Here is a 17,924-nt window from a genome sequence, read left to right as displayed (position 1 = left end):
TACAAGATTAGGAATTGTTTTACATTTTTAAACAAAACTACAGCATTTGATAAATAATACATTTATTCAACATTTGCAAACTAGAGGGTGTATGAAGTACATTTTACTTTATCAATTTGACCCAAACCTTAATCTTAGTTCTATACCAGTTTATATTTATTAGGAAGATGGTGTTTCTTCCAATGATTCCATTGTAACCCACATAGCAACAGAAACCAAAACTGACATACAAACAATCACTCTGATGAAGGATTTAACTATCTAATATAAGTCCTTGCTCTTATTGAGGAAAGTGGGATCTGTCTGAATTTTGGAAATCTAACTTGTGATATACATATCTTCTAAATTAAACTTTTATGTTATCATCATTTCATAGAACTTTCATGGATCAATTAAGGCATACAAAGTCCAAACTGGGATGAAGTTAGGCATTTTAATAAGAATAATAGGATAAAGGACATTTTATTTTCAATTTACATTAAACAGCCATCCAGCATGATCATAAAAAATAGGTTTTTTTTAATAAAATTATCAAGATTCAAGTCTACCGGTAGTTTATAATTTACAATGATCAATGCACACAACTATTACAATGATCAAGGTAGAGTGATCAATGCAGACAGATATTACAGTGACCAATGCAGACAAATATTACAATGATCAATGCAGACAGATATTACAGTGACCAATGCAGACAAATATTACAATGATCAATGCAGACAGATATTACAATGATCAATGCAGACAAATATTACAATGATCAATGCAGACAAATATTACAATAATCAATGCAGACACAGTACATATTACAATGATCAATGCAAATATTACAATAATCAATGCAGACAAATATTACAGTGATCAATGCAGACAAATATTAAAGTGATCAATGCAAACAAATATTACAGTGATCAATGCAGACATATATTACAATGATCAATGCAGACAAATATTACAATGATCAATGCAGACAAATATTACAATTATCAATTCAGACAAATATTACAGTGATCACAATCTGATATATTAAAAAAAGATCCCATGATCATGCTTTGAATACAAGGATCTGACAACACTCACTTCTGCACTCTGTTCTGAATATTATAAACATCAGCATATTAAATACCAGGCTGAAAACTATTGAAGATATGTTTCATTGCGACAAGATCAAAGGAGTCAAAAGGTTTTTAAACAGCAGAAAGTGTAGAAGAATAGTCAGACTTTGCTTGAACAAAGTGTCTGTATTTTAATAAATTTCAATGATCAAAGCAATACAGACGAATTTTATGAATTGATTGAATTGCAAGCTCGGTAATAGGTAATGTATTTACCTCCCCTTTTCAAGATTATAATGCGCATGATCGTAAATATGGCAGATGAAATCCAGATCGTCATGAGCAAAAAACGACGACTCATCGATCAATAACAGCCTTGTAACTTCTTAAATATATAGAAATAATGGCACAGTGCAAACAGAATGCACAAGAGTTTGTGCAGAACACGTTTAATCCACATGTTGCTGTGTTATGCAGCCGTGATGCGGAAGTCCTATGTCAGAAAAATAATTTGACATTTGTGGAACTTGTTCAACCTTTTTGCCGGTTAACGTCAGAAGGTGAATCTTCTTTAGTATATTAACCACACTTATATATGCTTTGTCTTAACTCTGAAGAATGATTCCGTTTCATTTAGATAAGTTCTTGAGCATAATCAGTAAAAGGGGGCGGACCTTATGTCAGACTTGGTCCCTATGTTTATTATTTTGCAATTTCAAAACAGCATGACATTACTTTTCTGCTAAAAGTTGGTCAATGACAACTGCAGCTGCAAAAGGAATTATCACACTGCATGCTTTATGTATGTCTCTTACCCGATATATTTTAAATCAATTTTCAAAACTGACAGTGACACACGTACATCAGTCGAATCCGGGTCTGTTTGCGCCCAATCACGTTCGCACCCTTCCACATTTGCCCCCATTCACTTTCGTACCCCACATGTTCGCACCCAAATTTTGCGAAAAGTTCGTTCGCACCCCACACGTTCGCACCCAATTTTACCAATTTTTTGGAGGTGTATTGGTATAAATATATATGCCATTGTTTCTAAATAATTCGAGATACTGACAAGTTTTTTTGTGTCATGACAAGTTTATAAAAAAAAAGTCCTTGTTTTTAATTCAGATTATGTTATTCTGACAACAACTATTTCATTTGTGTGTTGAATAATTCTTAATCGTGTTTTGGTTAGTGTATTGAAATAATTTGTTTTTCACTGTTTCTAGTCAATTAAGTGCGAATCTGACAACATGTTGAACAACTGGTATGCATGGTAAGTGTATTGCTATAATTAATATTTACTTTATTAGTATTTACATCAAAGCAATTTAAAACAACAATCATGATTTATAAACAACAGTAAACAATAACACCAAGTTAGGCTGTTTATAAATACCAATTAGCAATAATCATACATAATCAACATTTAATAATTAATCATCAGATTGATAAAAAAAAAAAAAATCTATTTAATAAATTCTTAAATTTTATTCAAAAAGAATACAATTATTTGTTATATTCATATGAATAATTTCTAACAATTTAACTTAAATTTTATTAAAAATTGGGCGCGAACACGTAGGGTGCGAACGGACGTGGGGGGTGAAAATGTGAGGTGCGAACGTGTAGGGTGCGAAACTATATTGGGTGCGAACGGACCTGATACCACATCAGTCACTTGTCAAACTGACTGTCCTTATAATTATTAAATCCAAAGTTGAGAAGTAGTTGAAAGGGTATACAGTTTATCTGTTGGATACTTAACCCAATACTTTGTCAAGTTGCAGCTACTTGAATAAATGTATTGACAGTAAATTGAACCCTATAATGATGATGCAGACCTGCCAACTATCCTGATTTTCGCGGTATCATCCCGATTTTTATCCCTCAACCCGAATCCCGATATCGGGATCGTAAAACTAGTCAAAATCCCGATTTTCACCAAATATACCCGAAAAAATTATTGTTTACCGATTTTGAAGTTTTTCTGATCAATTTTAAAAAATCTATAATTTTACCTGGGGACATATTATGACAAGTTAACGACCCTACCCGAATCAACAGTCACAACAGGTGTCATAATTATTGGTTGTATGTAATCAGATTACCTAATGGGTCAAACAGCCTTTCAATTTTAATCAATATATCATACAAGCACAATTTGCAACATTTGCCGTAGTTCCACAACAAAATCATAATTAATTGAAAGATGAGAACTGTAATGAACTCTCGAGAAAACATCGTTTATCTTGAAATCCTTTTTAATTTTTGAAACCAGACGTCGTGTGTCTGTTGATTTAAAATCGACGCCATTTTGTATTCACTTCTACTGTGTTACTGTATAAGCCTCCGCCAGTAAGAGCACCTCTGAATACAAAGAAAGATAACTCAAATTTTATCCATTTTCTCATTGATACTGATAAGACCATACATTGTAAGTAAGACTAAATCAAAATCTGTCTTCATCCTTCTAACTTTAGGACATGTAGTTTTAGATCTTTTGAGTCAAGGTTCATAGATAAGAAGGTCTTTGGAGGGGAAAAAGGGGGGGTCTCTACTTTGAATCCTTTATTTTTTTTATGCCATTTTTCTCTATTCTTCAGTTATTTTGTCAATTTTATAATGTAATTGTACAAGAATCATGCAAATAAAAGAAATAAAGGCCTACAAGCTCATCATTAGTATACCAAAAGAAAAAAGAAGAGAACTTAGACTATTTTAGGAGTAAAAAACAATGCACAGAGAAAAGTCCCTAAATTGTAACCCTTTAAAATCTGGTCGTGCGCTAAATCCCCCATGGAGATTTTCAAAAGTTGGCAGGTCTGATGATGGTTACTTAGTGGTAGTCCAAATAATTATGACGTCTTGCAGTGATTTTCCTGGTGTTTAGGGGAAGGGTCCTGGGGCCCATGCAATTGGGAAAAAAATTATGGTTTGGGAAAAATATGATTGGTCTTTACGACGGCGGGCACACGGCATAAGCCGTGTGCGCCTCGCTAGGGGGGTTTGGGGGCATGCCCCCCCCAAGAAAATTTTGAAAATTAGGTGCAAAATCCTGCATTCTGAGAAGGATTAACTGCATGAATTGCCTACAAAATAAGCTATCTTTTTAAGGAAAAGGATTAAAAATAAAAGTTGAATGTGTCTGAGGACACATTTGCATGCACTCAAGCTTTGTAACTTTACTCTTGAAAGGTAAAATTCAACCTATCCCTTCTGATTCTATTTATAATGATGAGAATCTATAGAAATTCTAAAAAGACACATTTGAAATCTGAAGCATTTATTTTTTAGTTTTATTTAAAATTCCAAGTTTTCCTTCATGTTTATTTTTAAACATGTCAACTAGTTGTTCCAGTTCTGTACAGTTCTGTATCTGAGAGTCGGTCTTTTCCTTCTTTCACTTGTTTCATCAGAAGGAAGTAGAAACGACTTTTTGAATCCAAAAGCTTCCAGCTTCCGGCATTTACTACCGTCCGCCGCCTTTAGCTTCTTTGTGTAATATTTGGAATTATGAGACATGATCTACGTTCATTTTGTTTACATTATGTCTCATTTTTTTGCTTTGTCACTGAATTATTCATTCGGATGTTTCAAGCGCAAACGTGACCAGAATATCGTAGATTGCAATGCAATCCAAAAAAGATTGCAAACCAATCATCGTCTTAAGTGAAAGATAATGATAACTCCCGAAATACCCCGAACGCTCAGAGATTTGTCAACAAAATAATACACGATACGGAGATACGACAATAACAAAATCTCGCGACGATGTCCATATACGATTGGGAATTTTAGAGCTGAAAATTGGGAAAAAAAGAGCATATTTCTCTTTGGGAATGGGGCCGAAATTCGGCCCCAAAATGAGGGTTGGAAAATCACTGTCTTCAGAGGCTATTATAATTTTTTTCTTTGACGCCTTACTTTGACGTCATAATGCTGAAGCCGCCATTTTCAGTTGGACTTTGAAAGCATATTTTGCTCTCAACTTTGAGACCCAATTGAGCCAGCAAATTTTCATTGAAAGCTAAAAAAAATTGCATATATAAAAATTCTTACCTTTTATGTGTTTGATAGTTCAAAATATTTCAAATTAATCCCTACAAAAATAATAATATAAGTAACAATTCCATCCGAGGCGGGAACATGTCGACTGCATTTTTTAAAACGTTTTTCTGATTTCTTTTTACGAGATTATAAAATAATTTTTACACCAAACTCAGTAAAATTTGACAGACCCGAATTTCCGAAACCTTTGTTTTACATTATCTGAAAATTCAGGTCCTTCAAAATGTACCGAGTTTGGTTCAAAAATATATTTTATACTCCTAAAATAAAGCATCTTGAGGAGAAATCAGCTAAACGTTTTAATAAAGCAGTAAATTCCCTCTTAAAGTCCAACTGAAAATATGAGTTTGGCGTTATGACGTCGAACTAAGGCTTCAAAGAAAAAATTATTATAATAGCCTTTCAAGACGTCATAATTATTTGGACTTAGTGGTAGAAGAAGAAGGGAATTGGCTGGAAATTTATTGTCTATGAAACGGAATATGCCCTGTTCTAATTTTTATACGACCGCAAAAATTTTTGGTCGTATATATATTGCTATCACGTTGGCGTCGTTGTCGTCTGCGTCGTCGTCGTCCGAATACTTTTAGTTTTCGCACTCTAACTTTAGTAAAAGTGAATAGAAATCAATGAAATTTTAACACAAGGTTTATGACCACAAAAGGAAGGTTGGGATTGATTTTGGGAGTTTTGGTCCCAACATTTTAGGAATTAGGGGCCAAAAAGGGCCCAAATAAGCATTTTCTTGGTTTTCGCACTATAACTTTAGTTTAAGTGAATAGAAATCTATGAAATTTTGACACAAGGTTTATGACCACAAAAGAGAGGTTGGGATTGATTTTGGGAGTTTTGGTTCCAACAGTTTAGGAATTAAGGGCCAAAAAAGGGTTTTCGCACAATAACTTTAGTATAAGTAAATAGAAATCAATGAAATTTTAACACAAGGTTTATGACCACAAAAGGAACTGGGATTGATTTTTGGAGTTGAGGTCACAACAGTTTATGAATTAAGGGCCAAAAAGGGGCCCAAATAAGCATTATTTTTGCACCATAACTTTAGTATAAGTAAATAGAAATCTATGAAATTTAAACACAAGGTTTATGACCATAAAAGGAAGGTTGGGTTTGATTTTGGGAGTTTTGGTCCTAACAGTTTAGGAATAAGGGGCCCAAAGGGTCCAAAATTGAACTTTGTGTGATTTCATCAAAAATTGAATAATTGGGGTTCTTTGATATGCCGAATCTAACTATGTATGTATATTCTTAATTTTTGGTCCCGTTTTCAAATTGGTCTACATTAAGGTCCAAAGGGTCCAAAATTAAACTTAGTTTGATTTTAACAAAAATTGAATCCTTGGGGTTCTTTGATATGCTGAATTTAAAAATGTACTTCGATTTTTAATTATTGGCCTAGTTTTCAAGTTGGTCCAAATGGGGGTCCAAAATTAAACTTTGTTTGATTTCATCAAAAATTGAATAAATGGGTTCTTTGATATGCCAAATCTAACTGTGTATATAGATTCTTAATTTTTGGTCCAGTTTTCAAATTGGTCTATATTAAGGTCCAAAGGGTCCAAAATTAAACTAAGTTTGATTTTAACAAAAATTAAATTCTTGGGCTTATTTGATATGCTTTATCTAAATATGTACTTTGATTTTTGATTATGGGCCCAGTTTTCAAGTTGGTCCAAATCAGGATTCCATATCAAGTATTGTGCAATAGCAAGAAATTTTCAATTGCACAGTATTGCACAATAGCAAGAAATATCTAATTGCACAATATTGTGCAATAGCAATTAATTTTCAATTGGAGTTATCTTTCTTTGTATAGAATAGTAGTTGATAATATATGTTGGAAATTTGCCAGACATGACTATGATGTCATTTTCTATTTTTATTTGCCAATAACTTTATGTAAATAACTTCATTGGAAATTTGCCAATATAAAATGTTGTTGATGAAGCTTTTTTTCCTTATCTTATCTAAAATGTTTTTAGATAATGTATGTTGGACATTTGCCAGACATGACTATGATGTCATTTTCTATTTTTATTTGCCAATAACTTTATGTAAATAACTTCATTGGAAATTTGCCAATATAAAATGTTGCTGATGAAGTTTTTTTTATTGTTTTATACAATAAACAATGTATATTCACTTTTACTACCAACCAATCTTTACCATTCAGTGATAACAAGCACTTTATTTTACATTTTAATATTTTATGATGTATTTAAAAGAGTAGTTATTGTTGCAAACTCCATTAGAAATTTGAATTGATATCAGTTTTGGAAAAAGGGAAACGGGGATGTGAAAAAAAGGAGGGGGGGGGGGGTTTAAATTTTTCTCATTTCAGATTTCATAAATAAAAAGAAAATTTCTTCAAACATTTTTTTGAGAGGATTAATATTCAACAGCATAGTGAATTGCTCAAAGGCAAAAAAAACTTTTAAGTTCATTAGACCACATTCATTCTGTGTCAGAAACCTATGCTGTGTTAACTATTTAATTTTAGATTTAAAAAGTTTGAAGAAGAAATCTTTAATTGATTTGTAAAATCTTGACATTTGTTTTGTGTAAAAAAAACCCATGTAATGTCAAAAATTTGATCACAATCCAAATTCAGAGCTGTATCACGCTTGAATGTTTTGTCCATACTTGCCCCAACTGTTCAGGGTTCGACCTCTGCGGTCGTATAAAGCTGCGCCCTGCGGAGCACCTGGTTGATTATAATGGGTTTTGAATTATATGTAGCATAATGCTAATAATGAAGGAATTAAGTAAAATTGAGAATGGAAATGGGGAATATATCAAAGAGACCACAACCTGACCAAAGAGCAGACAACAGCCGAAGGCGACCAATGGGTCTGCAATGCAGTGTGAAAATCCTGCACCCGGAGATGGTCTTCATCAGGCCCCTAAATAAAATTGAGTACAAGTTCAGTAAAAATAGAAGTGACACTTAACTCCAAACTATATAAATGGGCTAAAATTAAAAAAACATTAAAAAAACATACAAGACTAACAAAGGCCAGAGGCTCCTGACTTGGGACAGGTTAAAAAATGTGGTGCCGGCAGTGTTCTAGGATTCCCATTACCCGTTACCCGGGGTAAGTGGATTAGGACAACGGGTAAGTCATTTTTTAGCCTTTGTCACCCGGTGGTAAGTCAATTTTCAAGTTCGGGGAAGCCGAAAAACTCTTGAAATTTCCCGGTCCTCTTCAATTTTCCCATATCTGCTTTTTATTTTTATTAAATCACGAGAAAAAACTTTGATAAAAGATCGAAGATTTTGTCGATGTCTATCGGCGCTTTTATTCAAGCACTCGTGTACTAGGTGTAATCAAGCGCAAAAGAGACCACATTCTTCTCCTATCATTCTAAAAGTCGGTCACGGTGTCGGTAAAATCGGAAAATCCGGATTGATAACTGGTGCTTAAATCGGGACATAAACGATTTTTTTTCTTGTCATCGGAGGAAAATAAACTTACAGTTGCATTTATTATAGCTCTTAATAAATGACATAGTATTAACTATAACATATTTGTCAAATTTAGTAAGAAATCGTTTTTTTTAAATTTTGTACAAAATTCAATCGTATCCGAATCCAGCTTTGTTCAGACAAACTTCACAACATATAATTTAAAGCATGTCATAAAAGTTTTTAAATTTAAAATCTATGTGCAACAAATGACTTATCCTTAATCATTAATGTTCAGTGAATCAGCCTGGAAAATATTCAGTATTTTATAAAGAGCATGTCTGATTTTTAAAAAGAGTTGCATGTAAGTCCCTTATTTTTTTTACAGTGGATTATTTGTATGAAAGTCAGTGAAGTACTGTTATAGTTCAATGTACTTTTCTGGTGGTATAGGTATATAGTTACAATGAAGCCATATATTTCAAATACTTTTCAATACACTTTAGTCATCATTGCTTCATACAAAACATCATTTGACATCACAAAAAAGGGTACTTTCTGAAGCATGAAAAAGGTGCCAGGAAATGGCTAGAATGCAGGATTTTGCATCATTTACCCCAGAGCTTCTGGGGGCCTTGAGCGGCCCCCAGACCCCCGGCCATAAGGGCGGCGAGCTAAAGCTCGCCGCAGCGGACGGCGCTTTGCGCCGTCCGCATTGGTTGGCGGATTTAACTTTTAGATGTGGGTAAGTAATTTTTTTATTGATCTTACCCGTGGTAAGTCAAGGTGCCAAAAAAATCCTAGAACACTGGGTGGGGTAATACATGTTTTGTGAGACCTCAACCCTTCCCCTATACCTCTAGCCAATGAAGTCTCAGTCTGATGTTAGAATAGGTAACAAAAGAAACTAAAAAAAAAATGATAATGATGTATATATAAACAAAGGGCTACTAGCAGTTCCTTACATGCCAGCTCCAGACCTCAATTAAACTGAGTGAAAGATTACAACACTCTCCTTGAGAAATACTTGTGCATTCTATGGCAATTCTTCCTGACATTATTGGGCTTGAATACTTTGATAGTAGAATCTTAACTGGAAATTTTGATTACATTTAAAACCTTCAAATTGTTAATTGTCAAAATTATCATTAAATTTATTTCTACTGATAACGAATGCTTCATGTTTAGGCCAACCTTAAAAATATGTTTGTTTGCAGTTTTCCGACTGTACCTTCAGACTGAAGGGTCGGTAGGTAGGAAAAATATTTTATTTTATCAGCCAAAATACAGTTTAAACAAGCAGTTACACTATAAACCAAGTTTCTTGTGAAGAAAAAAAAAACATTTTAAAACAACAAACACTGGACATGCTGAAAACCAACATCAAATGAACAGGCATTTTCAGATAAAAAAAAACTTTTTAACCAAAACTGAAACTTTAACATAGTGTCATTATCCAATTTATGACATAAAATATGGCATAATTATTAAATACTGGAACACTTATAAACAAGGAATTTCATTATGACTAGAACGGTTTTAAAGAAATATATTCAGACATGTATGCTTCTTGACTAGAATGTTTTCATGAGTAGGGTATTTTCATCAGAAAAATGTAGATATTAAAGATTTATAAGACAATGTATTAAAGAGTGTATTTTTAATAAAAAAAAAAATAACCATTGAATCTTCCTCAATTGAAAAAAAGGCAACTTGAAAAAAAAGTATTAAGACATTTGACTGTTTTCATATTTCTAACAATATTTAATTATATGTGATAAGGTTATATTTTTGCCAGGTTTTAATGAAAACCAGAGAAATCTAAAGTTTGGGGCGAAATCCATAGCACCCCATTAACAGTAAATGGTCTGTACTGAAATGTTTTTAATGCATAAAAAAAATTGGCAGCATAGCTCCTAAGGACATGTTTTAATTGAATTCACACAGGCCACACAGTTTGGGTATATTTAATATTGTAATAAAGAGAATAATTGCAATGAGTGGGGCAGCCCCCCTTATCCTAAAGGAGCATACTCATTGCAATCGAAGATAGATTTAATATAGAGAGAGTATATTTATTTTTCAAGCTAACCATTCATTTTCTCTACATCTTTGTGTAGTTAGCGTTGCTTCTTATTGATTTGGCATGATCTATATCCATTAACATTTCAAATGAGCCCTTCCTCCGTACAGACGTGTTACAGATATCCATGAAGATTTAAGTCACGGAGGCACAGGCACTTGTGTCTATCCATTGGAAGACCCACTATCAAAGTATATTTACGAAACATATGTTGATAGTGGGTCTTCCAATGGATAGAAACAAGTGCCTGTGCACGGAGTGGTTTCATCTTTGTCGTCTTTACAATGATTTGTAGAAAATATGCCATACTTCAAGCTGCTGTCGAATTATTTAACCACTGAAATTGGTTCCATAAAGTCAGGCTCCAAAGATTCTGTACTCGATTTGCTTGAGACAGAATGGTTATCGTGTCAGTTATGAATATCCGCTGCATCATCGTCAATGATATCATCACACATCATTACATGTGCCTGAATCTGTATAAACAGTTTACTAATAAACTTTTTTGTTTGTTATTTGTCTTAAAATTGACACGAGACGACAGCGTAAAGTACTCCTCCGTGACTTCATGGATACCTGTAAACAATTTCCATGTTCTTTATCATTAAATGGTCACATGAACGCTTGACGGGAAGCTAAAAAAAACCGAACTTGAAATGCGTAATAGACAACTTTCGAGTTCGATGAATTTCCGTCAAAAGCTCTGGTTTTAGTGAACGTCATTTGTGCGTTTAGGGGCTTCGTCACTTCCGTTCCAATGTCGAGCGAGTGGTTTAAAAACTATAATTCTATATTGTACGAATTATTCGGCAAACTGAATTCTCAAAAGTGACAATCAGCATTGCTGTCATTCGGGAATTGCCATTCAGTACCTACAGAACAACCATTATTTCTAGTTTATCCTGCACAATGACGATCACAAAGACGCTTGATGAACGTAAATAGTGCAGGGATACAGGCGACCCCCTCAATCTGGTAAATGACGTCATAAAGGCGCGTATAATTGACGAGTTTTTTCCGGTGACGGATGAACTCGAAAGTGGTCTATTGACCCAGACTTTAAATCATTTCTGGAAAGGACACAAAGTTCCGGATCGCGTCAATAGAAGTATTAAAAAAAATTTCTTCAAATTTAAAGCAATAAAATTTTCACAGTCGGGAGGATTTTCAAGGGTCGGTCGGTAAACTGCAAACAAACAATATTTTAATTTAAGCCTTATTCAATCATTAGGACTTATGTACACTTCAAATATCTACTAACTTTTATTCAATATAGTGAATTTTTGTAACAAAAGGGAAAAAAATTAGTGGAATGACCCAAATATATTACTCAATTTATTTCACTTGACTGGGCCGAGTTTATCCAGTTCGCTCATAATAAACCAGTCCATCTATACATAGGTGTGTAGCAGGAACAATTCTGCCTAAGATTCATGGATGCGGACCACAGCTAATTCTAGTTTGTAAACTGATGTGTGCGGAAAACGACTGATGCCAAAAGTGATGCGCTATAATATATCTAAGTAAATGAAAACCAAAAACTGAAAACAATATATAATTTAATCAATAAGTACAACTTTTATTATCATATGCCAAAAGTAATTAGAAATGGAACATTCAAACACTTCAAATTAACTCGTACTATTAAGGCATGTAGCAAATGCACTTACGTACTATGGAGGCATGTAGCAAATGCACTAACCTAAATTCTGGCTGGAAAGCTTGGCTTTCCTTGGTTGGACTGAATGTCAGTCCTCAGAGGATTCAAAATAAGAATCTAAAACTAGTTATATAAAATATATAAATTTCTCACAGAAGGTAACCAAAGAATTTGCAACGATGCAAATATTAAACTTTACAATATAAATAAATATCTTTAACCAATGAATTAAAATAGCAAAAGCTATGTAATTTAACAAATATATCCTTAATAAGCTTCATGTAAATTAATTAACAATGAAATACATCAAATATGAAATTTAGAGTTTTACCAAAGGGAGCTAAAAATTAACTAATAACTCTGTCTGCTACATTCCTTCCCCCTAAGACAAACGATAAATTTCAGAAATAAAGTCTGTACACTAAAATATCTATCAAATTGATGTATCTGCTGCATAAAAAACACAAAACTCAAAAGTCATGTAAACATTAAATCAAATATATATAAGTCAAATCCAAATCCCGAGACAGTTCAATCTGTTCAATGGTGACCACTTCACTTATCTGCTACCCTCCTCCTCCCTTCGAAAACAAATGTATATGAAATAACATTTGATAACTAACGTTGTCAGATTAAATGTCATTCAAACGCACGTTATAATATCCCTTTTAAATAAATGTCACTGTTTAAGGCATACACAAACACACATCGGAATTAGGTACATCTTTGGCGGACGCGACTTGAGGTCTTCTTGGTAAGTAGGCTTCAGAATCAGTGGTACGGCATATACGGTAACGGCACAGCTAATGTTAAAATCCAACATGAAAATTTATACCAGGCAATGTCCACCAATGTTGATCTCACAGTGGCACATTTGACGTGTACCACTGGGTTCTATTTCTGCAATCCAACGTTGTTGATAACGGTAACACAGACGTTGTGCCACCGAAGATGGATCGGGTCCATCTGTATGCAAGGTTCTCAAAATAAAGTTGGACGATGCCCAGCTTTATAGCAAGGTTCTCAAAATAAAATGGACGATGCCCAAATGTGCATGGTACCAAATAATGGATCAGATCCATCTGTATAGGCTAGAAGTGTTCCTAACTTCAAGCTTAACTTTCACTCTATTGGTTTCTGCCATGACGAAAGTCAAGAAGTCAGACTCTCATAAACTCCCTAAATACTAAATATTTAGCTCGAGATTACAATCTGACAAACAAGCAACAACTCATAAAACAAGCCAATTCCAACTACAACTAGCTAACAGTCTACACTTCAAACTACACAGAAGATCAGCCATAATTCAAGCCAGTATTGAAAATGAAAATAGAACAAATTGGGATGTGAGACATCCCTCCCTTGGAAAAAGAATATCCAAACAGCCATAACTGAGACGCATGACATCTATGAGTACATTGACATAAAAATAAAGTATAACTATATATTTACAACACAATGTAAAAACAACCATATTAAACAAAGGTAACACAATCTGAACTACAATGATCATTCCTCAACATCCCGCCTTTTTCTGAGAGCTTTACTTGACTATCTGCAGACCTTTCATCTCTAGCATGAACTTTGATAGACATATTTGGACACTTAGACCTGACATGACCTGACTGGTGACATTTAAAACATCTCTTAGGTTTATGTTTCCTCTGTGATTTCAATCGCCTTCTCAAAATATTAATTAAAATTTCAAAACTGTTATGAACTGTTTTACAACAATCTAAACTTTCTGTCTCACCAATAGTCTCTGAATCACCAGAAAAATGAACAGCTTCATATTCAATGGCAAGTGATAAAGCCTCATCTAAATTATGAGGGTGCTTAAATGTGACAAATTTAGCCATCTCAATATTCAAACATGATGTAAATAAGTCAGTAAAATACGAATCCAAATCGGAAAAATTATCAGGATAAGCCTTATGAGCTAGTATCTTAAAACGCTGACCAAATTCAGAAATTGTTTCACTTTTCTTCAAACTGCAAACTCGCAGTTGAAATTTGAAATATGCCACCCTCTCCTTAGGATTAAACCTCTGAATGAGAACATTTTTCAAGCAGTCATAATTATACAACTGTGGCCTCTTTAAGAAACGCAAAATAGTTTGAGCATCGCCTCTCAAACTCATTACCAACTGACATGCCATTTCAAATTCATTCCACTGATTCCAAAGAGAAACTGTCTCAAAATGAACAAAATAATCAGTAATATCAATGCTGATACCATCAAACAAACAAGGTTTTTCTTCAAACCTAATCATAACTGAATAAACATTTACAAAATGAACCAAACTATGAAAATAAAATACCCCAGGAACAACTATTCAAAACTGCTCTGATTAGGACTGTCATATCCAGTGGCACCAAACATTGACTCAAATGTCTGCTCCATTTCTTATAATTTTGTTCAGTTACAAACCAGAAAAAGTTGCTTTATAACTCCGCACCCCACCCGCACTACCAAATGTAGCAGGAACAATTCTGCCTAAGATTCGGGGATGCGGACCACAGCTAATTCTAGTTTGTAAACTGATGTGTGCGGAAAACGACTGATGCCAAAAGTGATGCGCTATAATATATCTATGTACTGTGGATTCATTTATTTTCGTGGATACCAATTTTCGTGGATTGAGGAAAACTTATATGTTCGTGGATATTTAATTTCGTGGTTTTGGAGAAATCTGCATACAAGCCTATAGAAAATTTGGTATTCGTTGAAGATTTGATTTCGTGGTTCGTCCGTTCCCACGAAATCCACGAAAATTGGTATTCAACGAATAATAATGAATCCACAGTAAATGAAAACCAAAAACTGAAAACAATATATAATTTAATCAATAAGTACAACTTGTATTCAACGATGCAAATATTAAACTTTACAATATAAATAAATATCTTTAACCAATGAATTAAAATAGCAAAAGCTATGTAATTTAACAAATATATCCTTAATAAGCTTCATGTAAATTAATTAACAATGAAATACATCAAATATGAAATTTAGAGTTTTACCAAAGGGAGCTAAAAATTAACTAATAACTCTGTCTGCTACAGGTGTTTTAGGATACACTCATCAATGCATTGTCCAGTCATTCTTTTGTAAATTCCTTTGAGGTCACTGTTAGGTGATTAGAAATCAGTAATAACTATAACGGCAATCATCGTAATCACACACATTTTCAAATCGACTGTCCTCATGCAAATGAAATAACATTGGTAATACAAATGCACGAATGAGAGAAATGTATATTCAAAAATGTATAACTAGTGTTTGTATACAAAATTGGTGTTTTAAGGCATTCCTTACTTTACTTATAATTATTATTTACCTCATTGTAGACTAATTAATTTCAAAATTATAAGATTTGAAGTATTTGTATGACAATGAAGTTCTATCTACATGTACTAGATTAATATTGAGAAGGACATATTGCAGGTTTTGTAAGCAGTTTAGACTGTAGGTAAATTTTGACATTGCAAATTTCCATAAAAAACGTTAAATTATAGGAATAATAATAATATAATAGTTCTTGAAAAACTGGTCATTATTGTGATATATGAACTGCCCACAGGACAGTGGTATTGACTAAGATAGTGATAATGACTGAGCCGAAGGCGAGTTCGCTGTCACAGTCAATACCACCTTCCTACGGGCAGTCCGTGTATCATGATAATGACCAGTTTTTCAAGAACTATTATGTTTATTTCATTGAGAAACCATGTTTTGGAAAATTCTCGTAAATTCAAAATGCCTAAAGCGAACTCGAGTAGTTGTACGATTTCTATAACAAATAGTGAATACCAGTCGTAATAATACTGCCATTCATTTTACTCAATCAAGTTATCTTTAATTTTATAATTAACGAAAACATATAATAAACAATTCAACAACTTAAATATAATATTAAAATCAGGAACATGTTTCATAATAGGTAAATCTCTCTAAACAGAGAAACCACGCCCCACCGGTCATTAACAGAGAAATCACGCCCCAACGGTCATTATCAGACAGAAACCATACCCCAACCGACATTATCAGACGGAAACCATGCCCCAACAGTCATTATCATGTAAAAGTTCGTAAACGACCTGTTTTCTGGTCCGTTTTTTCTGTTAATGACCGATGGAATTTATTACTATAGTATTAATGAATGGGTGTTTTTATAATGGCCCTGTTATATGTCCAAGGTCTGTTATAATGGTCAAGGAAGTCTGTAATGGCCCGAGGCAACGCCAAGGGCCATTACAGACATCCGAGGCCATTATTACTGACCAAGGACATATAACAGAGCCATTATAAAAACACCCATTTCTTAATACATTTATTAACCAACTGAATAACAGTGTATGTGTTAATATACCAAATATTCAAGATATAAAGTTGACAGAAGTTATGTGTTGAAAAACAGGAGGAACAGTGATCCCTATATATGGTTTTTATACGACCGCAAAATTTGAAAAATTTTTCGTCGTATATTGCTATCACGTTGGCGTCGTCGTCGTCGTCGTCGTCCGAATACTTTTAGTTTTCGCACTCTAACTTTAGTAAAAGTGAATGGAAATCTATGAAATTTTAACACAAGGTTTATGACCACAAAAGGAAGGTTGGTATTGATTTTGGGAGTTTTGGTCCCAACATTTTAGGAATTAGGGGCCAAAAAGGGCCCAAATAAGCATTTTCTTGGTTTTCGCACTATAACTTTAGTTTAAGTGAATAGAAATCTATGAAATTTTGACACAAGGTTTATGACCACAAAAGAACGGTTGGGATTGATTTTGGGAGTTTTGGTTTCAACAGTTTAGGAATTAGGGGCCAAAAAAGGGCCCAAATAAGCATTATTCTTGGTTTTCGCACAATAACTTTAGTTTAAGTAAATAGAAATCAATGAAATTTAAACACAATGTTAATGACTACAAAAGGAAGGTTGGTATTGATTTTGGGAGTTTAGGTCCCAACAGTTTAGGAATTAGGGGCCAAAAAGGGACCCAAATAAGCATTTTTCTTGGTTTTCGCACCATAACGTTAGTATAAGTAAATAGAAATCTATGAAATTTAAACACAAGGTTTGTGACCATAAAAGGAAGGTTGGTATTGATTTTGGGAGTTTTGGTCCCAACAGAATAAGGGGCCCAAAGGGTCCAAAATTAAACTTTGTTTGATTTCATCAAAATTGAATAATTGGGGTTCTTTGATATGCCGAATCTAACTGTCATGACTGTGTATGTAGATTCTTAACTTTTGGTCCCGTTTTCAAATTGGTCTACATTAAGGTCCAAAGGGTCCAAAATTAAACTTAGTTTGATTTTGACAAAAAATGAATCAGTTAGGTTCTTTGATATGCTGAATCTAAAAATGTACTTAGATTCTTGATTATTGGCCCAGTTTTCAAGTTGGTCCAAATCGGGGTCCAAAATTAAACTTTGTTTGATTTCATCAAAAATTGAATAAATGGGGTTCTTTGATATACCAAATCTAACTGTGTAAGTAGATTCTTCATTTTTGGTCCTGTTTTCAAATTGGTCTACACTAAAGTCCAAAGGGTCCAAAATTAAACTTAGTCTGATTTTAACAAAAATTGAAATCTTGGGGTTCTTTGATATGCTGAATCCAAAAATGTACTT

General features: G+C 33.6%; 1 protein-coding gene across 6 annotated transcripts in view; it reads left to right on the top strand.

The window, feature by feature from the left end:
* The first annotated feature begins 1,346 nt into the window (after positions 1-1,346).
* Positions 1,347-17,924, top strand: part of LOC143079946 (trafficking protein particle complex subunit 8-like) — a 61,983-nt gene continuing 45,405 nt past the window's right edge. For all 6 annotated transcript variants that reach the window (XM_076255569.1, XM_076255568.1, XM_076255567.1 and 3 more), the window contains exon 1: positions 1,347-1,615. In XM_076255569.1, the coding sequence (XP_076111684.1) occupies positions 1,459-1,615 (157 nt within the window). In that variant the 5' untranslated portion in view covers positions 1,347-1,458. The remainder of the gene's footprint in view (positions 1,616-17,924) is intronic.

Source organism: Mytilus galloprovincialis, chromosome 6 (genome assembly GCF_965363235.1).
Source record: "Mytilus galloprovincialis chromosome 6, xbMytGall1.hap1.1, whole genome shotgun sequence".
NCBI lineage: Eukaryota > Metazoa > Mollusca > Bivalvia > Mytilida > Mytilidae > Mytilus > Mytilus galloprovincialis.
This window is presented reverse-complemented; position numbering and strand designations above follow the sequence as displayed.